We start from the raw sequence: 25,349 nt of genomic DNA on the forward strand, positions 1-25,349 counted from the left end.
AAGGTCCCAGGCCTGGGATCAAACCCGAGCCACAGCAGGAACCAGAACCAGAAGTGACAATGTCATATCCTTAACCCCCAGAGCCACCAGAGAACTCCCGTTGTACATTTATTTCTGCACTGTTCTCTTTATCAGAAACACGGAAAATCGCAGCGTCCCAAATACGGCATATCCAAGGAATATGGCGCCATCTATTGTTAAAATTGTACATAACCTCGAGTGAGTAGGTTTTTTTTGCATAGTTTTTCCTTGAGAATTTAGAATACAAAATATCGCAGAGATAGCTCCTATAAATTCACTGTGGGGCTGTGGGGGCACTCAGTGCACAGTTTGAGAGCCACAGGGTTAGATAACAATGTTACGTTTTGCTTACTGTTGCTATGTAAGGGAAAGTCCTTATTCCTAGGAAATACACATCAAATTATCTATGGATAAAGATTTTTGCAAATTACTCTCAAATGATTCAAGGAAAAAAGTGTGTATATTTATGTATACATAGTGATCATGGCCAATATAGTAAATGAGGCAAAATGTGGACAATGAATCTGGATAAAAGGTATACAAGGTTTTTTCCCCCCTACTATTCTCGAAATTATTTCAAAACAAAGATTTCTAAAAGATTAAGTATAATTCTATATTTCGAGGTATATATACATACGTAGTAAAACAAAAGCCTGGAAATTAAAAGCTCCAATTCAAACAGCTGCAACATTTTGCAGTGTGGGAAGAGGGATTTCCATTCGGGAAGAGTACACACAGTATCGTGACGTTTTATTTCTTAAGGTAAGTGGTGGATACACAGATACTTACTACATTACTCTTTATAGCTTTACGTATGTCCAACGTAGTTCATAATTTATTTTAAAGAATAAACACGTCGAGTCTTTCTTAATACAGATCTTGCCTAATGGTCCTCCTCCAGTACCAGGGCCCCGACTTCCCCACTTCCCTGGCTTCTGACTCTGCCCCTCAGGGACTTCGAAGGGAAGCATAATATTGGAAGAGGGGTTAATGGATGGGCCCTTGGGCACTGAAGAATCCACCAAAAAAAAAAAAAAAAAGAAAGAAAGAAAAAGAAAAGAAAAAAAAACAAACCCCAAACGGACAGTGGTCTGCTTCGAATTTTTAGCGTGGCCGGGCCCTGAACTAACCCGTAATTCCAGCAACTTCCAGCCCTGGGAACTGCCCTGAACAGCCAATAAATTTCTACCACCTGGCTGCTAACCTAACAAATGCCTATGTCCTGAAGCCCCTGAACACAAGGCCGCGCCCACGATGAAAGGCAAACTCGGCCACCCCGCCACACCACCTTCCTGCCGAGGGACGCGACCTAGGCTCGATCGCTTGACCTCAGGAAAACTAAAACCGACTCTCCAGGGCCTAGAGATGACGTCACGCCGCCCTTTTCTAGCATCGCGAGACTTTCTTCTCCCTCCCACCGCAGGTTCGGACGTTCCCAACCGCCCGCGCCCGCTGCCTGGCAGCGGCGGGGATGGCGAGCCGCGGAGTTGAGGCGGTGACGAGAGCAGCGGCTCCGCCATTGGACGAGGAAGCCTGAGGGACGGGCCAGCGCGGTGAACAAGGAGAGACTGAGGCGGGTGGCCCCGAGAGAGCGAGGGCAATGGAGGCCAACGTGCCGAAGCGGAAGGAGCCTGGCAAGTCCCTACGCATCAAAGTCATCTCCATGGGCAACGCCGAAGTGGGGAAAGTGAGTACCGCGCTGGGAGGGGCGGGACCTCAGCGCGGCGGGGCGATGTGCCGATTGGCTGGGAGGGCGGCCACTCAACAGCCCGTGGCTCAGCCTCCTCCCCGCCCCTGAGCAGGCCTGGTCTCCTGAGAGATGCGGCTCCGCTCAGAAAAGTCTCCTGACCTTTTTGACCTTTGGGTTGCCCCTCTCCAACACCTAAGAAGGTGCCTCGTGTGCTTCTAACCCTTGGCTGTATCCCAAAGAGTTAAGGAGGCCTAGGTCCTTATGTCAGATCGCCTGCCTAGGTACCATATCGGCGTTCCAGGTGACCCGTCCAGGACTTAGAGGTGGAGAATAAAAGTTCAGGGACCCCCAGAAGGGTTTGGGAGCCGAAGGGACTTTACTGGGCATGTGTGAGGATGAGGATTTGTCAAATGTTACTCTGCAGACATGGAGCCCAGAATCTACATTTCATCTAAGAGAGCATGACTGATGCTGAAGTGTTTCACAGAGGAGGTGCGACGGATGTCAAGGAACTTGTGTTATTTTGTTTTGTTAGTTTTGTTTTTATTTCTGGTAGTGTCACTACATCCATTATCTCAAAGAAGTCTTAGTTCCCTGCCTTCTTCTGTTCTGCTTCTACTGGGTCAGCTCTAAGCTCTCCCATAGCATGGGGGGAGGGAGGGAGAGAGATGAAGGAAGGTCTTTCCTCACATGAATTCCAACTTGACTCAAATTGTCTCCCCTTCAGGGTAAGTGGAAGCTTTTGGTTAAGAACCTGCCAAGGTCATCATATCAGTGACCGAGACAGGGTTAGAACCTGGATCTTCACACTCCCATTGCAGTGTTCTTTCCATCTTATGCTGTCAAAATCAACTCCTAGTAGGATCTGCATGCCAAAAGAGCTGTTGATGGGAGTATTTATGCCAGTGCCTTGCACATAGTTGGTGCTCAGTAAATGTTTATTCATGTCTTTGCTTTCTATTTAGGATTATCTTGTACTGTTCATGAATCTATATGTATGTATGTATGTATTAACATAGTTGAAAGTCAGCATTTGTTGAATGCCAGCTTTGTGCCAGGCTTTGAAAAGAAAAAGAATAAAGCCTCTAGAAGGTTAACTGGCTAAGTGAGCATGCTCACTTTTTAAATTTTACTGTACTTAGTGGTGCAACATTAGAAATAGCTTAAAATGTTAGAAATAGCTTAAAATGTTATCACATTTATGTAATATTCTAGATTTATTAGCCAATGCAGTTAGGGGAAAGAAAGAACATACAAAATACTGGAAAGGAGAAAGCAAAATTATCATTATTTGTTAATAATAAGATTGTTTATATGGAAACCCAGAGAGAATTAACTGAAAAGCTATTAGAAATAATAAGAAAAGACAAAATTAATGTACAAAGATTTATAGCTTTATTATATCAAATTATAATTGTTTGGAAAATATAATTGAAAAACGATTTCAGCTTACAATAACAACCAAAATAAAGTGCCTAGGTTTAAACTTAAGAAATGGGTAGGGGAGTTCCCGTCGTGGTGCAGTGGTTAACGAATCCGACTAGGAACCATGAGGTTGCAGGTTCCATCCCTGGCCTCCATCAGTGGGTTAAGGATCCGGCATTGCTGTGAGCTGTGGTGTAGGTCGCAGACGTGGCTCGGATCCCACGTTGCTGTGGCTGTGGTGTAGGCGGGCAGCTGCAGCTCTGATTGGACCCCTAGCCTGGGAACCTCCATATGCCGCAATTGCAGCCCTAAAAAGTGAACCTAGAAGGACCTATATGAAGAAACTTTGTAAGCTCTTAGAGTTTACATAAAATTACCTAGACAAATGGAAAGACATACTTTCCCCATAATTAGGATCTATATTTTAGAGATGTCAATTCTTTAAAATAATCTTCGAATGTAATTCAGTTCCAGTTAAAATACCAATAGGGTTTTTTTTTTCTTCAGAACATAATAAAAGGTGAAAAATTAAATATGAGACTGTGTATATGTATAACTCATTCACTTTGAGGTACACCTGAAATTAACACAGCATTGTCAGTAAACATACTCCAATACAATTTCTTTATTGTGAAAAGGAAATGAGAAGAGACTAACACTATCAGATATTAAAACATATTTTAAAGTTACTAAACTTTTCCGATTGATACCGGAAAGGAAATAATAGAGATAGAAACATCAGTGGAGCAGAACAGCACCCAGAAATAAACACAAACATACAAGGAAAGTCAGTTTACAACAAATATAGTAAGTCTGTGGGAAAGTAAGGACCATTTAATAAGTACTTTTGCAATAGCTATCTACTCTTTGGGAGTGGAGTGGATTCCTATTGAATACCTTTCTCGAAAATAAATTTTAGGTGGATAAAAGATTTAAGTGTAATTTAAAATAATTTTGCTTTAGTTTTAAAAGTAATACATTCATTTTAAAGAATTTGGAAAATATAGGAAGACACACAGATAAATAAGTTAAAAATTAAGGCATGCCCCAGTAAATAATCCTTGCATCAAAGGGCAAATCGGGAGCTCTTGCTGTGGCACAGCAGATAAAGGATCCAGCATTGCTGCAGCTGTGGGGTAGGTCACAGCTGCAGCCTGGATTTTTATCCCTGGCCTGGGAACTTCCATATGCTGCAGGTGCGGGGAATAAAAGAAGAAGAAGAAAAAAAAAAAAAAACAAAGGGAAAATCAAAGCAAATGACAAAATAAGTAGAAAGCAATGAAAGGAGAGAATCCATTTCAGAATTTTCAGGGCCAATTTAAAGCTGTAATGAAAGGAAAATCCACTGTCTTATTCGTTTCTTAAAAAGAAATAAAAAGTAAAAGGCACTTAATTCACCTTTGTGAATATGCTTAGAACCACTGAATTGTATATCTTAAAAGTATAAACATTATGGTATATCTCACTTTTAAAAAATAAAGGAACTGGAGTTCTTTCCCATCCTGGCTCAGCAGAAAAATATCTGATTAACATCCATGAGGACGCAGGTTTGATCCCTGGCTTTGCTCAGTGGGTTAAGGATCCTGCATTGCTGTGGCTGTGGTGTAGGCCGGCAGCTGTAGTTCCGATTTGACCCCTAGCCTGGGAACCTCCATATGCCTCGAGTGTGGCCATAAAAAGACAAAATACACCAAAAGAAATAATTCCCTGGAAAGATTAATGAAAAAGAAAATGCCTAAAAATTTATTTAAGAAAAATAGAGAAAGCAAAAAGTTGCAAGATTAGTACTGAAAAGGAGACAAAATCAGAGTTCCTATTGTGCCTCAGCAGGTTAAGAACCCAGCTGGTATCCACGGGGATGTGAGGGATCCCTGCCCTCGCTCATTGGGTTAAAGATCAGGCACTGCTGTTGGCTGCCATGTAGGTTGCATATGGGGCTCGGATCTGGCGTTGCTATAGTGTGAGTCAGCAGTTGCAGCTGCAATTCGACCCTTAGCCTGGGAACTTCCATATGACGCAGGTTCAGCCTTAAAAAGAAAGAAAAAAAAAAAAGGAAAAGGAGACAAAATCACTTACTAAAAGAAATTAAAAGAAAGATTAAAGAATACTATATTCAGTTCTATGGGAACACATTTCAAAATGTAGAGGAAGTGGAGGATTTCCTAGCAGAATACAATTTACCAAAATCTTTTCAAAAAGTAGAAAACCCAAATGACCAGTCACATAAGAAGAAATTGGAGAAGCCATTAAAATATTTTTTTTAATCTAAAAAAGTAAGATCAGATGGCTTCATGAATAAGCTTTATTTAAGCTTTAAATAACATGTAACTTCAATTGCTTAAGTTATTCTGAGGCAAAGAAAAAGATGAACAGCACTCCAACTTATTTATATAAAGTTATGGTAACTTAAATAGCAAAACTTGATATAGTATCAAAAAAGAAAAGTGTATGCCATTTTCACATATGCATAGAGATGCATAATATCTAAATATCGACAAATAGAATTCGGCAACATATCAAAAAAATTTCACTGCTAGCAAGTAATGAAACCCTGGGATAGGGTTTATCCCAGGAGTGCAAACTTGGCTCAGCATCAGGAAGTTAACATAACATGTTATGTGAACTGATTACTAGAGAAAATATTTTCTGTAGTGTAAAAAATTTGATATAATCAACCTAACAAACACTTAAGCAACATCAGAATAAAACGAACTACTTAAATATGAAAATCCATATTTATTATTAACCAACAGCAAAGGTTATACTAAAGGGGAAAATGCTGCGGCCATTTCCTTTAAAGTTAGGTATAAGAAAGGGTACATGATTTTTTTTTTTAAATTATTCAGTATTATTTTAGAGGTTCTGGAGATGCAGTAAGATAAAGGGAATTCCCCAGGGTTAATTCCCTTTATGGGGAATTTCTCTGTGCTCTTTGTTTATATCCAGTTCAGCTTTCTGCATTGGCATCCATTTACCCTAGATCCCAGCCCAGTTCTCAGTGATCTCCAGGATCTGCTCCTGATGTTCTTAGCATTGACTTTTCATATCAAGTGACTCTGAAGATTGCCCTAACTAGATTTCCAGTTATATTAAATATTTTTGTTACATCAGTTGAATTGGTTTCCCTTACTTGCAATCTAAAGTTACCTACATCAAACAATATTATATGTACTTCTTTGGAGTTTGCTTATTCTCTCCTAACAGTAGGTTATGGTAATTCCCCTCTCTGACATAACAGCAATCACTCTTTTTCATGGTTGCATAATAGTCTGTGATGTGCAAATATCCCCTCTATGGATGAGAATTCACTTGTTTCTCTGTTCCCTACTACAAACAATGTTGCTATAGTTCCTTCCTTCCTTCCTTCCTTTCTGTTTCTTTCTTTCTTTCTTTCTTTCTTTCTCCCTCCCTCCCTCTCTCTCTCTCTCTTTTTCTCTCTTTCTCTCTTTCTATTTTTCTTTCTTTCTTTTTAGGGCCATGCCTGAAGCATATGGAAGTTCCCAGGCTAGGGGTCGTATTGGAGCTACAACTGCCAGCCTACGCCACAGCCACAGCAACGTGGGATCTGAGCAGCGTCTGTGACCTACACCACAGCTCATGGCAAGGCTGGATCCTTTAACCCACTGAGCAAGGGCAGGGATTGAACCTGCAACCTCATGTTTCCTAGTTGGGTTTTTTTTTTGGGGGGGGGGTCTTTTTGCCTTTTCTAGGGCTGCTCCCACAGCATGTGGATGTTCCCAGCTAGGGGTCTAATTGGAGCTGTAGCCGCCGGGCTATGCCAGAGCCACAGCAACTCGGGATCTGAGCCAGCGTCTGCGACCTACACCACAGCTCACAGCAACGCCAGATCCTTAACCGACTGAGCAAGGGCAGGGATTGAACCTGCAACCTCATGGTTCCTAGTCAGGTGGGTTGACCACTGTGCCACAACAGAAACTCCCCTAATTGGATTTGTTTCCACTGTGCCACTACAGGAACTCCCCCCATTGACTTTAAATATCACCTTTATTACCTTTTAAATTTCCTTATATAATGAGATCTATTTCTGAACTCTCTGTTCTATTCCATTGACCTACTTGTTTATTCTTATGCCAAGATAATACTCTCTTAATTGGTTTTGGACTATCTATCAATGCCAGTTCTCACCTCTTTCTACAGTCCTGCCCCTTTCCTGTTTTTCATACTTTGACTGTTCTTCCCAGAACGCTATTTTTTCATGTGAATTCTAGGCTAATTCTATTAGAGAAAAACAAGATTCAAACCTACTAAGATTCTTAATTGTAACTGCATTAAAAAAGATAAGGGCCTTAAAGGTATTTAAGAAAAATAGAGAAAGCAAAAAAGTTTATACTTATGTTATTTAATTTAGCTTGTATGATCCTAAGGCCCAGGAACCCATCTCTGTGGCTATAGGGAGTAGTTATTTATACTTTTAATTAAATGTGTATCTCTTTAAATACTTAGGACTAGTGTTTAAATAGTGTACTAGAGTTAAAGGACTTTTAGGTCCCTTAATCTCATGAATAAATTAGAAAAAGACTATTTTTCTAGTTTATTGTAAGAGAAAACATTTGAGAAGTGCTTTAAGGCTGTAAAGGGTATTTTAAAATGTAGCCTCTTAGCAGTAGTCACTCCAAAGAAGTTTTTCCTTCAGTTCACAATGAGCTTATCAAGTACTTTTTAAAGCAACTGTCCTATTTAATTTAGATTGAGGTTCATCAGGAATGTGTTTGAGCAGAATAAGCTTCATTACCAGCACTTCAAGTCAATTCTGTTTCATGAGCGCTAAGGATTGCTATTAATATAGCAGTTATTTTAAACTGGATTTTCATCTGCACTGAGCTGATTGCTCGGATATAAAGAAGTAAAATACTGGTGCTGGCCCTCAAGTAGTTTACTGTCTAGCTGAAGAGATGAGGTGCATAAACACATGGCAAAAGGTAACCAGGCAGCGTGTGTGACTGATGGCAAATGTAGGTAGTAAATGGAAGCACTGGAGCAGTGAAGATAGAAGCAGGAACTCGTAACCTGGGTGCTCAGAGTTTGCCCTGGGCCTTAATGGGTAACTAGGATTTGGGGGGAAAAAAGGAAGCCATTTCACTCCAAGTACAGGGAAAAGTAATGACAAAAGTCATGAAGTCAGGCCTGGGAGTTTTGCAGAAATGGAGGGTGGGTATATGGAAGGGTTTACACAGAGAAGACAAATTAGGGCCGAATCATGGAGGACCTGGAATAACGGACAAAGGAATGTGGATGATGAACTCTTGGCAGCGAGAAGCCACCGAAGAATTTTGAGGTGGAGGAGCAGAATAATGTTAGTGATGCACAGTTGTTGGTTGAAGTTGGGAGGAGAGGAGGCGCAAAGACCACTAAAGAATTTCCTACGGTTGTGCAGGAGTAGATGATGAAGACCTGAACCCAAGTGGTACCAACAGGAACTGGGATGAAGAGAAAGGTGGAAGAAACTTTCAACAGAAGATTCCGAAAGATTCTGAATCCAACGTGACATTAATGTTTTAATCCTCTGGGAAAATGGCGGCATTAGTAACAGAACTAGGATGTCAGCAGGATGAGCTATTTTTATGTATAGGATTCGTTCATTTGGGGACATGCTGAATTTGTGAAGCAGCAGGACCTTGAGTAGAACTGAGTCGAGAAGATATTTGGAGATGTGGATCTAGTCTGGGGTGGGAGGTCAAGGTAGACAAATATTTTGGTGTCATTATTGAAAGCATAAAAGTAGAAGAAATCTTCAAAAGAAAGAACAAGGATTGAGAACTAAACTGAAAACATACCCACATTTTGTATTCAGGGCAGAATTTAAAAATAATTTTTCTTTAAAAAATGTTGTTATTTATTTCAATATAGTTTTGGCTTTTGAAAAAGCTTTGTCTCTCATAGAAGTGAATGAAGAAGCCATAAGGAAGAAATGTGCTTATTTTGTATGTGTTCCGGAGAGTCTTTACTAAAAGCATGTATTTTTACCTTTTCAGAGCTGTATTATAAAGAGGTACTGTGAGAAAAGATTTGTGTCTAAGTACCTTGCGACAATTGGAATTGACTATGGAGTCACAAAGTGAGTACATATATTGTTTCTTTGGGCTTGCAAATTACATGGAAATTCAGAACCTGTCTACACTGAGCTGCCTTGAAACAGAGATTCTGAAAATATGTTGGGACAGACAGGAATAAGAGATCTTTAGAGGGCGTTCCCGTCGTGGCGCAGTGGTTAACGAATCCGACTAGGAACCATGAGGTTGCGGGTTCTGTCCCTGCCCTTGCTCAGTGGGTTGACGATCCGGCGTTGCCGTGAGCTGTGGTGTAGGTCGCAGACGCGGCTCGGATCCCGCGTTGCTGTGCCTCTGGCCTAGGCCAGTGGCTACAGCTCCGATTCGACCCCTAGCCTGGGAACCTCCATATGCCGCGGGAGCAACAACAACAACAACTAAATAAAATAAAAAATAAAAATTAAAAAAAAAAAAAAGATCTTTAGAGAGTAGTGGTCACTTCATTTTTTCCTCATGGAGCACCTTCTGTTCACCAGGCCTATGTGAACAGAATGTAGGATATTCTGTGATGAGCAAGTCAGCACGAAGCCTGATGGCAGATGTAGCTTTTCAGGAAGTAGGTTTCTGTATAAACACATCCCGTTAGCAGGTGTATTTTTAGAGAATTTTGAAATATTCTCTCCTTGAGAGTCTAAATATTATGTGAAAATTTTTCTATCTGAGAACTTCCTTTTTATGATCTTTATGGCCTATTGGACTCTAGCGAAAATGATCTGGGAAGAGCAAAATTGGGTATAAGTGGGGATTTATTTGGAGATGAATCGGGGGTGGGTGGAGCTGGGGAGATCCGGTTCCACTGGCAGGAAATGGCACTGCCGAGGAGTGGAGTTGAGGTAGAACAGCACCCCCCCCAGGGTGGAATCTCGGGGGCTCCGTTTCGCGCCCAGCCTGCCCCTCCCTTTGCTCTCATTATATTCTTTCACACACCTACTCCGCATCGCATGGTCCCTGAAGCCGTGCCATTGCTCTTGCCCTTCTCAGTGCCGTGCTTCATTCTGGCCACCTGGTATGTCCTTTCCCTTTCTCCCGCCACCTGTCAGTCTCCTCAAGTTGTAGAGTGTTCCTGTTCCCACAGGGCCTTCTGAACACCTTCTTTATCAGTCGGGACTCAGAAGTATTAAAATCTCTGCTATTCACGGGTCTTAGCATAATTTACCTAGTATATTATTTTATATGTTTAATAGCTCCTGCTAGATTAGAAGCTCCATGAAGAAGGGACTATTAGTGTAAAGGACATCCAGGTGCCTGGTACAGTGCTTATATTTAGTAGATACTCAATAAATATGTACTATTAGGTAAGATAGATACATCTAAAGAGGAAGTTTGCAAGATTAGTCTGTGAGGGCAGCATTCGAGAAGGTAGATTAAAGTGGAGGATGTGTCTGTATTTCAGGCACAACATTTCAGCAGTGATATGATAGGATATCCTATTTAAGGCAGTTTTGTTTCGAATCCATATAAGTAGCTATTTATTCATCCTAGGAAATGAGAGTTACCATATTATGCCATAGAACTGGTTTATTCAGCAGCCTACAATTGCCTCTCGGTATCCAAGGGATGTTGGTTCCAGGACCCTATCAGATACCACAATTTGCAGATATTTAAGCCTCTTACATGAAATGGTGTAGTATTTGCGTATAACCTACACACATTATCTAGATACTTTAAATCATCTTTAGATTACTTGTAATACCTAATACAATGTAAATGCTATATAAATTGTTGTAAATGCAGTGTAAATAGCTGCCACGTTGTGGCAAGTTCAAGTTCTGCTTTTTGGAACTTTCTGGAATTTTTTCCCCTGAATATTTTTAATCTGAGGTTGATTGAATCCATGGATACAGAACTCATGGATACAGAGGCCTAACTGTATTCTGTTTCTTGTTAAAAAAATTTTTTAATAGTTGTCCCATGGTGAGAAGAAGGATGTGATTGACAGAAACCCAACTTAAAGATAATCAATTCACATAATCCAATTAGAAGGATGTAGCTGGACTTCCGAGACTGCTAGAATCAGGGACAGAATATAGCCCAGTCATTTCACACTCTCCCCCACCACCTCTCTCTACCTTTTGGCTCCTTCTACAGAGTTGCCCATTGCTCTCGGGCTTATATTGTATATTTTACCTCTAGAGAGGAACCAAAACTAATCCCAAGTTTTAAAACCCCAGGGAAGGTTTTAATTGTCCAGGTGGGGGGCAGTGCTTTATCCAGCTCAGTTAGCTATGGCCAGCACAGTGGCATCCACATGGCTGGGAGTTCCCGCCATGCCGCAGTGGGCTAAGAATCAGACTGCAGTGGGTCAGGTTGCTGTGGAGGCATGGGTTTGGTCCTTGGACCAGCGAAGTGGGTTAAAGGATCAGGCCTTACTGCAGCCGTGGCTCAGGTTGCACCTGTGGCTCGGATTCAGTCCCTGTCCTGGAAACTTTCATATGCTGTGGGTGCAGCCATTTAAAAAAAAAAAAGCAGCAGAAGGAAGAACCGTTTAAACCACCATTGGAGAAGTAAGGGGTGGTACAGTTTTGGGCCTGTCAAAACATTAGATGCTCATTCCATCCTGCAGCTTTCAGCATGCTTAAGAATCACTTGTAGAGTTTGTAAAAATGACGCTTCCTAAGACCCACCCACCAAGATTCTGAATCACTGGGCCTGAGGTGGGGCAGAGGATGCTGCATTTTAAACAACCTCCCCTCTTCCTGTAATTATGATGCAGGTGGTCTTCAGGCTACAATTTAGGAAAGCACTGGCTTGAGATAATGAATTATGATTTTTCTTCTTTTTTTTTTAATCTTTGAGATTTTTTAAAAAATGATTTTTATATTTTTCCATTATAGCTGGTTTACAGTGTTCTGTCGATTTTCTACTGCACAGCAAGGTGACCCAGTCACGCATACATATATACATTCTTGATTTTTCTTAAGGTAATTTCCTCTGTCTGACTTTTTTTTTTTTTTTTTGTCTTTTTCCCATTTCTAGGGCAGCTCCCATGGCATATGGAGGTTCCCAGGCTAGAGGTCTAATCGAAGATGTCGCCGCTGGCCTACGTCAGAGCCACAGCAACTTGGGATCCGAGCTGCGTCTGCGACCTACACCACAGCTCACAGCAACGCTGGAGCCCCAATCCACTGAGTGAGGGCGGGGATCAAACCCACCACCTCGTGGTTCCTAGTTGGATTCGTTAACCACTGAGCCATGACGGGAACTCTTCCTCTGTCTGACTTCTGAATTGAATTGACCTCTTTGAGTTTCAGTGTGTGAGCATTTGTGTTACTGATTTTATAAACTTCAGTTCTATCCCTTCTCAGCTGCTATCTTTTTTTTTTTTTTTTTTGTCTTTTTAGGGCTGCAGTTGTGGCATATGGAGGTTCGTAGGCTAGGGGTTGAATCAGAGCTACAGCTGCCGGCCTACACCACAGCCACAGCAATGCAGGATCCAAGCCACGTCTACAACCTACACCATAGCTCATGGCAACGAAAGATCCTTAACCCACTGAGCAAGGCCAGGGATCAAACCCATGTCTTCATGGATACTAGTCGGGTTTGTTAACCACTGAGCCATGATGGGAACTCCTCAGATGCTGTCTTTTTAAGGCAGAATTTCCTGTTATAAATTGTTTTACAGAATCTTCTCCAGGTGCTCTCAAACTGTTATTGTTTTGTTTGCTGTTGTCACACTCTCTTTTATGAGATGGATCCTGATTTCACAGATGTTAAAATGAAAACAAAATGTGCATCTTAGAATTGATGAAATATGGTAGGGAATTCAGGAATGAAGAAATGGTAAAGTGATTAATAGTTAGTTTGATTTAAATACACAAATCATATAAAACAACTGTAGGAATTGTGGTTTCCGAATAGAAAGTGGATATCTTAAACGCGGACAGGGAATGATAGTAATAATAATAATAAACCACGAGGTAGTAGAGACCATGAGCTGCTGGTGTCCTTGTGTAACATAGGAGGTGCCCCGTCAGTGCTGTCTACACTGAAACATGTTACTTAAGAAAACCTAACTCTAATCTGTTTACCTTTAGTAATCTCTTCTTAACCTTAGAGGAGTCTTTTAGGAAATAATATTTCTGTGGTGAAGAACAATTGTATTTAAAGCTCAATAATTCCTCCCAATTTACCTCAGTTTCTTTTTTTTCTTTTTTTTTTTTTCCTTTTGTTAAATTCAATGAAAAGTAAATTTTGGAGTTCTCTTCTGGTGCAGTGGATTAAGTATCCAGCATTGTCACTGCAGTGGTTCGGGTTGCTGCTGTGGCGCTGATGTGATCCCTGCTCTGGGAATTCTCACATGCTGTGGGTGTGGCCCCCCCAGAAGTACATTTTGTGCTTTTATTTTAAATTAACATAACCCTGATTTTATAAAAGTATTTATGTTTATCAGTCTTATCTATATATAGAAAGAAGTCTGCAGTAATGTTCGTTTATACTAATGAAGGTTGTTCCTCCCTGGGGGGCAGGATTTGGGATAAACTTTTAAATTGGATCTTTGTAGTTTTCTTTAGTGTTTGAATTATTTAAACTGTTTCATTCATTCATTTTTCTTTTTCTTTTTTTTCTTTTTGTCTTTTGTCTTTTTAGGGCTGCACCCACAGCATATGGAGGTTCCCAGGCTAGGGGTCCAATCAGAGCTGTAGCTGCTGGCCTACACCACAGCCACAGCAATGCCAGATCCTTAACCTACTGTTCGAGGCCAGGGATCAAACCCGAAACTTCATGTTTCCTAGTCAGATTTGTTTTGGCTGCACCACGACAGGAACTTCCATTCATTTTTCAGTAGTGATTTTTCTTTAAGGAAGTACAACAAAAGGATAGAATCAAGTATCCTGTGATGTTAACAGTACTTAATTCTAACATGAATGGTTGTTATTTCCCTTTTTGTTCTTTTCTCTGTTTTCAAATTTCTGAAAACAAATTGACTCTCAGCTCTCGCTCAAATAAAGATCATAAGCAAATTAAACAATCATTAATAATATACTTTTTTAAGCATGTATACATGTATGTGTAACTGGGTCACCATGCTGTGCAGTAGAAAATAGAACACTGTAAACCAGCTATAATGGAAAAAATAAAAATCATTATAAAATTAAAAAATAATAATAATATACTTTTTTTTTTTAAGTCTTTTTGGGCCGTACTTTTGACATATGGACATTCCCAGGTAGGGGTTGAATCAGAGCTGTAGCTGCTGGCCTATGCCACAGCCACAGCAACGCCAGATCCTTAACCCACTGAGCGAGGCCAGGGATTGAACCCACATCCTCCTGGGTACTAGTTGGATTCTTAACCCGCTGAGCCACAATGGGAACTCCAATAATATCTTTATGCAATTTATTTTGTACTATTTATGCACAGTAACCAAGCATAACCTCCATAGAAATTCAGACGTCTAACTAAGTGAAGGGAAATGTTTTGTTTTCCTTCATCTTGCTCCTACTTGTCCTGAATCTGTTTTTTTAGTACCACAGTAACAGGTACCATTTGTTTGTTACGGGTATGGACTGAAGTGTCTTGAGGTAAGGTGAAGCTAAACTAGGGCACTTATTCCAGGTGAATTCAGTGTTCCTAAACAGGAGACAACCTGCTAGGTTGCTGGTTCCTGTTGCAAAGATTATCTGGAATCAAGAAGGGGCCCTAAGAGGAGGAGTTCCCATTGCAGCTTGGTGGTAATGAACCCAACTAGTATCCATGAGGATGTGGGTTGGATCCCTGGCCTTGCTCAGTGGGTTAAAGATCCAGTGTTGCCGTGTGCAGTGGTGTAGGTCACAGACATGGCTTGGATCCTGCGTGGCTATGGCTGTAGGTAGGCCGGCAGCTGCAGCTCTGATTTAACCCCTAGCCTGAGAATTTCCATATTCAGCCCTAAAAAGCAAAAAAAAAAAAAAGAAGAGGCATCAAGAAAGCCTCTTTTAAATTTCATACATAACCTTTTGAAATTCATAAGCTACATGAATGATATTAATATGAATGCAGAAACCATGACCTTCTCTGGGATTGTTTCCATTTGAACATTTCAGGGTCCAAGTCAGAGACAGAGAAATTAAAGTTAACATCTTTGACATGGCTGGACATCCCTTCTTCTATGAGGTAAGAAAGCCTTTTTGAGAAAACCTATATCCACTGTTGTTAATGGGTTGAGGGGAAGAAGATCCGAATTATCGAAACAACCAATATTCAAGTCGGGTAAAAATAGGTAAATGTAGCTGGCGTTTGTGGCTTTCCTCCTGAGCCTTAACTTAATGGGTATCTTCGGTCGTTTGTGCTCTCCGCTTAAATAGCTGTAGAAAAGTCCAGTGCTCATGTCTCAGACCCTTAGATAAGATATTTTGACTTTCAAAGGACTCCTGCTTTTTACTTTATGCCTTAGCCCACAATGTGAAAGGGTAATTGCATCCCTTTGTGGCCTGAAGAATTCAGTAATGTGACTTCTTTTGTAGCAGGGTTCTGGAGTGATCCTTCAGCTCACTCCTTAGTCACGTGTGCTTTCTTCCCAGAAGGAGTGAAAGCAGCCTCCCTTGATTACTCTCATCTGCCTATCAGTCCCAGGTAGTCTCAAGACTAATCTCATGGCCATTCTCTTTTGTTTTTCCTTCCTTGGGTTTTTCATTTGCCCTGAGAGGGCTTTTTACTCTTTATTATTTTCTTTCTGCTTGTTTCAGGTTTATTTTGCTCTTCTAGGTTCTTGAGGTGGGAGCTTAGATTATTGATTTGAGATTTTCTTCTTTTCTAACGTGTGTATTTTGTGCTATAACTTCTCAGCACTGCATAGCTGTCTCCCACAGATTTTGATATGTTGCATCTTCATTTTCATTCATATTTCACTTTATTCATTCAATTTGTGTTTTTTTGTTTCCCTTGAGACTTTGACCAATGGAGCTAGGGGTCCAATTGGAGCTGTAGCTGCTGGCCTTTGTCACAGCCACAGCAATGCCAGATCTGAGCCGTGTCTGTGACCTACACCACAGCTCATGGCAATGCTGGATCCTTAACCCACTGAGCAAGGCCAGGGATTGAACCCACATCCTTGTGGATGCTGTCGGGTTGGTTAACCGTGAGCCATGATGGGAACTCCATGACCAATGGATTATTTTGAAGTATGCTGTTTAGTTTCCGAGTGTTTAGAAATTTTCCTTTTATCTTTCTTTTTTTCTTTTTTGGCCACTTGCAGCATATGGAGTTCCTGGGCCAGGGATCTGATCCAAGCCACAGTTGCAACCTATGCCGCAGCTGTGGCAACACCAGATCCTTAACCTACTGTGCTGGGCTGGCGATTGAACCTGTGTCCCAGCACTCCCAAGACGCTGCCAATCCCATTGTGCCACAGTGGGAACTCTTATCTTTCTACTATTGATTTCTAGTTTGATTCCCTTGAGACCAGAGAACACACTGAATGATTCCAATTCTTTTAAATTTGTTGAGGTTCCCTCCCCCCCCCGCCCCCGCGCCCCACACCCACCACCATGGCCTAAGATGTGGTCTATCATGGGATGTGTTACATGAGAACTTGAATAGAATGTATATTTGGCTATTGTTGAATGGAATATTCTATAAATATTTATTAGACCATGTTGGTTAGTGGTGTCAATTTCTTTTATATTCTTGCTGATTTTCTGTTTAGTTGTTCTATCGATTGCTGAAAGAGGGGTACTGAAATGTCCAACTATAATTGTAGACTTGTTTATTTCTCCTTTTGGTTCTATTTATTTTTGCTTCACATATTTTGCAGCTCTTTTATTTGGTGCATATACATTGAGGATTGCTGTCTTCATTATGTATTTTATTATTATATACTGTCCCCCTATATCTCTGCTAATTTTCTTTGTTCTAGTGTCTATTTTTTCTGATAATATATAGACATTTCTGCTTTCCTTTGATTAATGTTTACACAATACGATCTTTTTCTATCCTTTCACTTTCAGCATATTTATATCATTATATTTGAGGTGACTTTTTTTTTTTTTCTTTTTGGCCATGCCCACAGCATGTGGAAGTTCCTGGGCCAGAGATCAAACCCAAGCCACAGCTGCAACCTGTGCCAAAGCTGCAGCACTGCCAGATCCTTAACCCACTGTGCTGGTCTGGGGACCCCCTCAGCAACCCAAACCATTGCAGAGAAAATGCTGGATCCTTAACCCATTGTCCCACAGCAGGAACTCCCTGAAGTGACTTTCTTATAAGACAGTACATAGCTAGATCATGATTTTTAAGCTATTCGGTCAACTTATGCTCTTAGACCACTTTTGTGTAATTATTGCTATATTATAGCTTAAGTCTACTCTTTTATTTTATTTATTTATTTATTTTTGTCTTTTTTGTCCTTTTAGGGCCGCACCTATGGCATATGGAGGTTCCCAGGCTAGGGGTCTAATCGGAGCTGTGGCCACCGGCCTACGCCAGAGCCACGGCAACGCCAGATCCGAGCCATATCTGCAACCTACACCACAGCTCACGGCAATGCCAGATCCTCAACCCATTGACCGAGGCCAGGGATCAAACCCACAACCCCTTGGTTCCTTGTTGGATTCTCTTCCACTGCACCACGACAGGAACTCCGTTTTCTATTTTTAATTTCTGTTTTCTTTTTCCTGTTTTCCTGTGGATTACTTGAACATGACTTGAATTCCATTTTGATTTGCCTGTAGTGTTTTTTTGTTTTTTTTTTTTGTCTTTTGTCTTTTTTGTTGTTGTTGTTGTTGTTGCTGTTTCTTGGGCCGCTCCCGTGGCATATGGAGATTCCCAAGCTAGGGGTTGAATCGGAGCTGTAGCCACCGGCCTAGGCCAGAGGCACAGCAACGCGGGATCCAAGCCGCGTCTGCAACCTACACCACAGCTCACGGCAACGCCGGATCGTTAACCCACTGAGCAAGGGCAGGGACCGAACCCGCAACCTCATGGTTCCTAGTCGGATTCGTTAACCACTGCGCCACGACGGGAACTCCCCTGTAGTGTTTTTGAGTGAAACTTTCTGAGTAGCTTTATTAGTGGATGCTCTTAGTCATTGCCCTCTGTAAGTCATCACAGTCTGCTGGTGGTGTCGTTTTAAAGGTTTGAGTGGAGTATCTCCCTTTACGTCCTTCCCCCCTCTCTCATTTCTAATAAAATTGTCTGAAATATTTTCTCTAAATATTTAGTCTACATTAGGACTGCAGCAGAATTTAATTTTTGCTTAATTGTCAAACAATTTAGAAAACTCAAGACAGAAGGAAAGCCTATTGTATTCACCTGTATTTTTGCTTACTTTGTTCTTTCATCCTTCGATATGTTCCAAGGTTCCCTCTTTTATCATTTCCTTTCTGTTTAGAGAACTCCTTTAGCCATTCTTTTAGCTTAGGTCTGCAGACAACAGTTCTCATGATTTTCCTTGATTGAGAATGTTTTGATTTCTCCTTTGTTCCTGAAGAATTTTTTTTTTCAGATTATCAGATTCTGGGTTGGTATTTCTTTTTTTTTTCCCCTAATACTTGAAAAATGGCATGCTTATTTCCTCTGGCCTTTCTCTGCTTAGATTTTCTTACCATTTATTAAGTTGTTTTGAGGCCAGCTCTTGAACTCACTGAGTCCCTTGTCCCCTGTAATGTCACTGCTCTCTGGGGAGAGTGGGGTTTTGGAAGGAAAGGGGTATTTACTGGGAAGGTTAACTTAATTAGGTTCAAAGAGATGTCATTTTTTTCTCTGGCTGCTTTCGTGATTTTTTCTTTTAGTTTTTAGAGGTTTAATTATGATGTGTGTTGGCATGAATTTCTTTGGGTTTTTCCTGTTGGGGGTCTTCTCAGCTTCTTGACTCTACTGTAGATTTATCTCTCTTGCCCAGTTTGGGGACTTTTCAGCCATTATTTCTGTGAGTCCTTTTTCAGCCCCATCCTGTTTCTCCTCTGCTTCCCAGACCCTGATCGTGTTGTAGTCCCGCAAGTCCCCAAGGCGCTGTTCTTCTTTTTTCTTTCTTAAGTTTTTTTTCTCTCTGTTGTTCAGAATAGGTAATATTTATTGTTTTGCCTTCTGTTTCAGCGATTCTCTCCATATCTTCTTCATTCTCTGTTGAGCCTAACTACTAGGCTTTTTAATTTCGGTCATTGTATTTTTCTAAAATGTCTGCATAGCCTTTGCTTAAGTACATGAGGATGGAGAGACAGACTTTTTCTGAGGTGCCTGGCCGGAGGAGAGTGGTTATCATATAGAGTTTTCTGTCTTTCCTGGTCCTTCACTGACGAGAGCAGGCTTGGGCTTTTGTCTGCGCCTATTGGCGTTTCCAAGTTCTGCTTCTGTAGCTCCAAGTCTTGGGTACATGAGGCAAAAGAAAACCCCAGAAACTCATTGCTGGGTCATTCCTCAGGTCCTAAGCTCCCTTTCTCTCTACATTCCAGAAGTGTCTTATGTATGTTTTATATATAATGCCCAGGATTTTTACTCATACTTAGTGGAAAGAACGGGAAAACACATCTATTCCATCTTCCCAGAGGAAACAAAAATTTTAATGACTTTATAATCGTCCATCTAATGAATATACCCAAATATTTAGGTAAAATGAATTCCTTTTAAATGTGAAGCCTTACAGTAGATTAAGTTAGTTTCCCAGGTATAGAATATTGTCTGTGAAAAGGTCATGGAGGCTCTAGGTGACCACTGTTTGACCTAGATTCTAAACCCCGAAAATGCTAACACAACTCTTAGATTACACCAGAGTCAGGTAAATGAGGAGTGAGAAGATGCGCGAGAATTGATGTGGTCCAGACCCCTGCCATTGTAGGATTTCTTTCTGCAGCATTCCTGATTGCTGGCCGTCATTCATTCACCAGGGAGCAGAACGCCAGTTCTCTGCTGCACTCTGGAAGTACATAGCCCCTATTCTCATGGCACGTAAATATATCAGAGAAGACACATGTTAAACAAATGACAGGATGCTTGGGAGCACCCACAGCTAGCTTATCTGGCAGGTCAGGAAGTCCATTGAAGGAAGCAGCATGTGCACTGAATGTTGACAGAGACCTGAGAGTTACGTCGTTTGAGGGGAATCCAGGGACAGTGTAGTACACGGGACAGTTTTGAGCAGAGCTGACTGTAAGGGTCTGGAGAATGAGTGTCTCTAATGTTTCGCAAGTAACCCATTACTTAAAAACTCTAGATTAACAGCTTCGGTGTTATGAAGGCTGCCTTGCTTTGACATGGCAACTAATTCTGGCCTTGTCTTTGAATGGATGTAGACGGAGTCTCTGCATCTACAGGAGAGCCTTTCCAGTATTTGTTAATCTGCTCTAAGTAAAACATTTTTTATTCCTGCCACAGCTAGACCTATCAGTATCCTTTGTAAATAACCTCTAGTTAGCTGATAGGGAGCCGAGAACTGAACATAACATTCCAGATATTGCCTAACTGGTGAAAAACACTGAGTGTTCTGTTACTTTCTATCATTAGATACTAGACTCTTGGTACTGCAGCCCGGAATTGTGATAGCTTTTTCTCAGCAGCTCACAAAAATAAAAGTATAATTAATAGAAGCTATTTGAAATCAGCGCTTCTGAAGTGCCTATAATTCAAAATAGCCTCGATGGTAGTTTTTTGTCAAATATTTGCTGTCTGTAGCTCTGACTCTCCTTTTTGACAAGACCAAAGCCATCATCTTCTTTCTAAGCCCTAAACTGACCAGCGTACCCCTTCACTCAGCACTCACCTAGTGAAGTACCCGCAGCCATTCTCAGGGTCCCTGGCTTCCTCAGATCCTTAGCACCTGTCCCCCATTAACGCTTCCACTGTCACCAGTACATTTGACAGGTTTACCCAGAGGGCCTGAGAAAAGACAGTCCCTTCTGTGTGCCACATAGCAAGCTCAGAAGAAGGTGTCAGAGGGGCTCTGGAGAGAATGGCAGCTTACCCAAGTCTCGACTTCAGTGGTGCACACAGTGGAATTCAGGATAACTGGGCTAGTTAGTGGGTCTATGAAAGCTTTCTGAGGCCTAACAGCTTCCGCTAACCTACAGGCTAGAGAGTTTGCTGGCTCTGCTTTAAAAACTCAGCAATCCCAGTTCGCTTAGCGTGCTCTTTAATTAAACTTTGGATGCAGCATGTCTACCAGGACTAACATTAGAAAGCTGTTTGGGAGTTCCCATTGCAGTGCAGCAGAAATGAATCCAACTAGTAACCACAAGGTTTTGGGTTCAATCCCTGGCCTCACTCAGTGGGTTAAGGATCCGGCATTGCTATGAGCTGTGGTGTAGGTTGCAGATGTGGCTTGGATCCTGCGTTGCTATGGCTATGGTGTAGGCTGGGAGCTGTGGCTCCAATTTGACCCCGAGCCTGGGAACCTCCATATGCCGTGGGTGCGGCCCTAAAAAGCAAAAAAAAAAAAAGAAAGAAAGAAAGAAAGCTGTTTGGAGAGATGAGAATAGTTGACTGATGTTGGTCTATTATGGTCTCTTAGCCTCTCAATGGTAGGGGACCACCGAGGCATCTCCTTTGCCCTTTCCATTTCACACACGGGGAAACTAAGGCTTGAAGTAATAAAGTCACTTACTCAAGATGATGTAGATATCTAGTTGCTGAACCCAGATGTGAACTTGGGTGGGTTTTTTTTAAGATTTTCGAGAGAAATCCGCTGAGCTTATTTAATTTTCTTTTTTACACACACACTTCCTTCTGAACAGCATGATCTGCATTTTGGAATTCTTTCTTTTCCCCTTGGCCTCTATTTTTGTTCTCTACTGTAACTCATTCAGCCATTTGATTAAACAAATATGGCTCAAATACTTATACCTGCCAGGCCCAGGGGGTGACAGTGATGCTCGCTTATAGTCCAGTGGGGAAAACAGCTGGATGTATTTTTAACTCTAAAACTAGACAGGAAGTGACATGAGCCCTATTAGAAGTGCAGAATGCCGTGGTGTTCCAAGGGATGTAGAAATTGCATTCCGTTTTGCAGGTATAGGGGCGGAAAAAGCTAAATAAGAGAGATAGTATTGTAGCTAGACCTCATAAAATGCAAGATGAAGAGGTGTCCATTTCCAGATGGAGTTAGGGAGGCATAGGGCAGATTCAGGAGATGAGAGATTATCCAGTTTGCAGTACAGGGGGTTGGAGGGGATTAAGACTGGGAAGCTGGTGGAGGACCGATCCGAAACTGTTAATGTCAGTTAAAAGAGTTTGAACTTTGCACTTAAAAGAGTTCGAACTTCAGATGGTGGGCAGTAGGGAAACACTGAAGAATTTTTGAGCCAGGGCTTTAAAAAGATACATATGCATTGGAGTTTCTGTTGTGGCTCAGCAGTAACCAACCCGACCAGTATCCATGAGGATGTGGGTTCGACCTTTGGCCTCACTTAGTGGGTTAAGATCTGGTGTTGCTGTGGCTGTGGTGTAGGCCAGCAGCCGCAGCTGTGATTTGATCCCTAGCCTGGGAACTTCCCTATGCCATGGGTGCGGCCCTAAAAAGAAAAAAAGATACATATGCACAGTGTATAATGTTGCCTGGGAGATTGCTTAGAAGACTCTTGCACTAGCACAGTCAAGATGCTGTTGGCAATGAAAATGGAAAGGAAGGGACAGTGCAGGAAACAGGGAAGAGGTGGTTTCTACAGGATTATTTGAACTTGCTGAGCAAAAGCAGCAAAGGCTAATACAGGCTTTCAACCTGAAGGACTCACTAGACGTTCAAGAGAAGGAAAAGTTTAGGAAGGAGTAATCGGGAGGGTTTCCCATTGTGCAGATTGAATTTGAGGTTCCAGCAGGATGTTCAGCTGGAAGAGTCCAGAGCTCATTGGAGATGCACATCTGGAAGCACGGGTGAAAGGACACATCTTGGAGGGTCTCACAGTTGAAACTGTGCAAGTGGTTGATTGTGCAGAGTTGCGAAGAACTAAAACAGAAAGAACGGAAGCCCCGGACAGGATGTGGGGAAGTGTGGTGGCAGACTGGAGTGGGAGCGATGGCGAAAAGAAGAGTGGGTGAAAGAGATGCGCTAAGAACCTGAGGAGTGAGGTGAATGGGCACCAAGGCAGCAGGAGTTTCCGGACAGGGGACAGGAGTGGAAGCGCCGTTGTCAGTGCGGCCGGAGCGCGAAGGGTCACCGCGACTGAGGCGAGAAGACCCCTTCCTGTGCTTCAGCACGTTGAATTCCCTCTGGTTTTGTTGGGTTTGATTTTAGGGGCTAGCTTCTTAATGTGTCTCTAAGTCGAGGCACTTACATTCTTGGTCCAGTTGTCTGTCTCTGCTCAGAAGCCCATAGACACTTCCTGCCGGCCGTGTGAGAGATGCCGTCATTCTTACTGCGTGTCCAGTGTGAGTCTTGAGTACTTGCTAGACTTTTCTGAAAGGAACATATAATACTACGTGGCTTCTCAAGGTTCTTACTGGAATTTTGGCCGGAGCCCCGCTCTGTCGGTGCTGCTCCTCATCCAGCCAAGCTGTCACACGAGTGCCTCTGCCACTGTAGTGTGCCCTCCGCTTCCTGCTGCCTCTTTCCAGAATTGAAGATATGCCCCAGAGCCGAGTTGCCATTTCTAATAAAAACATCCAAGGAGGACAATCAGAGAACGAATGCCAGGAAGGAAGGGAGCAGGTGACAATACGCATTGTTTCCCAGGTACCGTTTAGGTGCTCTGCCCTCATGATCTCATTCAATCCTCATACTAACCCTGTGAAGTAAGTAGTAGTATCCCCATTTTACAGATGAGGAAACTGAGATGCAGAGAGGTTAAGTGACTTGCTCAAGATCACACAACTAGTAAGTAAGTGTGACCCAGATCTGACAACAGAGCGCATGCTCTTTCCGCCACATCCCACGGAGACGCAGAGTTTGGAATTCTCAAGTTGGTGGGGAGACCCCAGAGTCATAGGAGGTTCTGCCTAGCATCCTGGGGAAGCCAGCTTCAGGACATGATACACAAATGACTATGCTTATTGCTGATACTGGGGGTGTTTTTGCCTTAAATTCTTTTTAATTGTTGATTCACTGTTCTGGTTCTTCCTAAGAACTTTATATAATCTGTGTTCTTTAAGGCCTACTAACAGCAGTTAAAGATCGATTGCCTCTGGGGAGTGGAACTGGAACTGAAGAGGGGTGGGCGAGAGGCTGTTATTTCCATTGCAAGTCCTTCTATACTGGTAGACTTCTTTTCTTTAAACCTTGTTACTTTGATTTTATTAGAAACCTCTCCAGGAGTTCCCGTCGTGGCACAGTGGTTAACGAATCTGACTAGGAACCATGAGGTTGCGGGTTCGGTCCCTGCCCTTGCTCAGTGGGTTAACAATCCGGCGTTGCCGTGAGCTGTGGTGTAGGTCGCAGACACGGCTCAGATCCCATGTTGCTGTGGCTCTGGCGTGGGCTGGCAGCTACAGCTCCGATTCGACCCCTAGCCTGGGAACCTCCATATGCCACAGGAGCGGCCCAAGAAATAGCAAAAAAAAAAAAAAAGGAAAAAAAGAAACCCCTCCAAAGACCAGTAATACAAATAGTAAACACTATGAATACACACCAAAACCCACATTTTGCTAAGTTAATGACTGTGAGCTATACATTTACAAAATCACGAAATCTACATTTTGTGTATCTGTTCTTTTATGTAAAGGTTCGTAACGAGTTTTACAAGGACACACAGGGTGTGATTCTGGTCTATGATGTTGGACAGAAAGATTCCTTTGACGCCCTTGATGCATGGTTGGCAGAAATGAAGCAAGATCTTGGGCCTCATGGAAACATGGAAAATATTGTGTTTGCGGTGTGTGCCAACAAGGTAAGTGCTGTGGAGGTGGTACGCTCAACAGTCCAGGTCCATTGCAGGGGGAGCGCAGCTCAGGGGGAGCAAATAAAAAGGAAAAAAAATCTATAATCTGTCACATAGAAATCAATGGCTTTTCAAAACATATGTCCCTAAAACAAAAACAATTGAAAAACAACACCTGGCCTATCAGGGTTTTTATTCACCATTTTTCTGGTGCCATACTTGGGGATGGATATTGGTTGGTGCCTGAGCAGGAAAGGTGGATCCTGATAATCACTCTTTCCCGGCTGGAGGAGGGGAAGCAGGTGGGTGACATGTGGACTGTGGAGAAGTATGAAAGGCAGTCCCTGGCCCTCAAGTGGGCAGGTAGGATGAAGCCAGCTTGGATGAGGTGAGCAGCTGCAGTTTTCACAAGGGGTAATGCCGGTGGAA

The 25,349-nt window shown here is 42.1% G+C and overlaps 1 protein-coding gene across 2 annotated transcripts in view; it reads left to right on the forward strand.

Moving 5' to 3' along the window:
- Window positions 1-1,436: 1,436 nt before the first annotated feature.
- The window catches only part of DNAJC27 (DnaJ heat shock protein family (Hsp40) member C27), a 38,791-nt gene continuing 14,878 nt past the window's right edge, over window positions 1,437-25,349 (forward strand). For both annotated transcript variants that reach the window (XM_047782513.1, XM_047782514.1), the window contains exons 1-4: window positions 1,437-1,708; window positions 9,130-9,212; window positions 15,228-15,297; window positions 24,765-24,929. In XM_047782513.1, the coding sequence (XP_047638469.1) occupies window positions 1,622-1,708; window positions 9,130-9,212; window positions 15,228-15,297; window positions 24,765-24,929 (405 nt within the window). In that variant the 5' untranslated portion in view covers window positions 1,437-1,621. The remainder of the gene's footprint in view (window positions 1,709-9,129; window positions 9,213-15,227; window positions 15,298-24,764; window positions 24,930-25,349) is intronic.

Source organism: Phacochoerus africanus, chromosome 5 (genome assembly GCF_016906955.1).
Source record: "Phacochoerus africanus isolate WHEZ1 chromosome 5, ROS_Pafr_v1, whole genome shotgun sequence".
Lineage (NCBI taxonomy): Eukaryota > Metazoa > Chordata > Mammalia > Artiodactyla > Suidae > Phacochoerus > Phacochoerus africanus.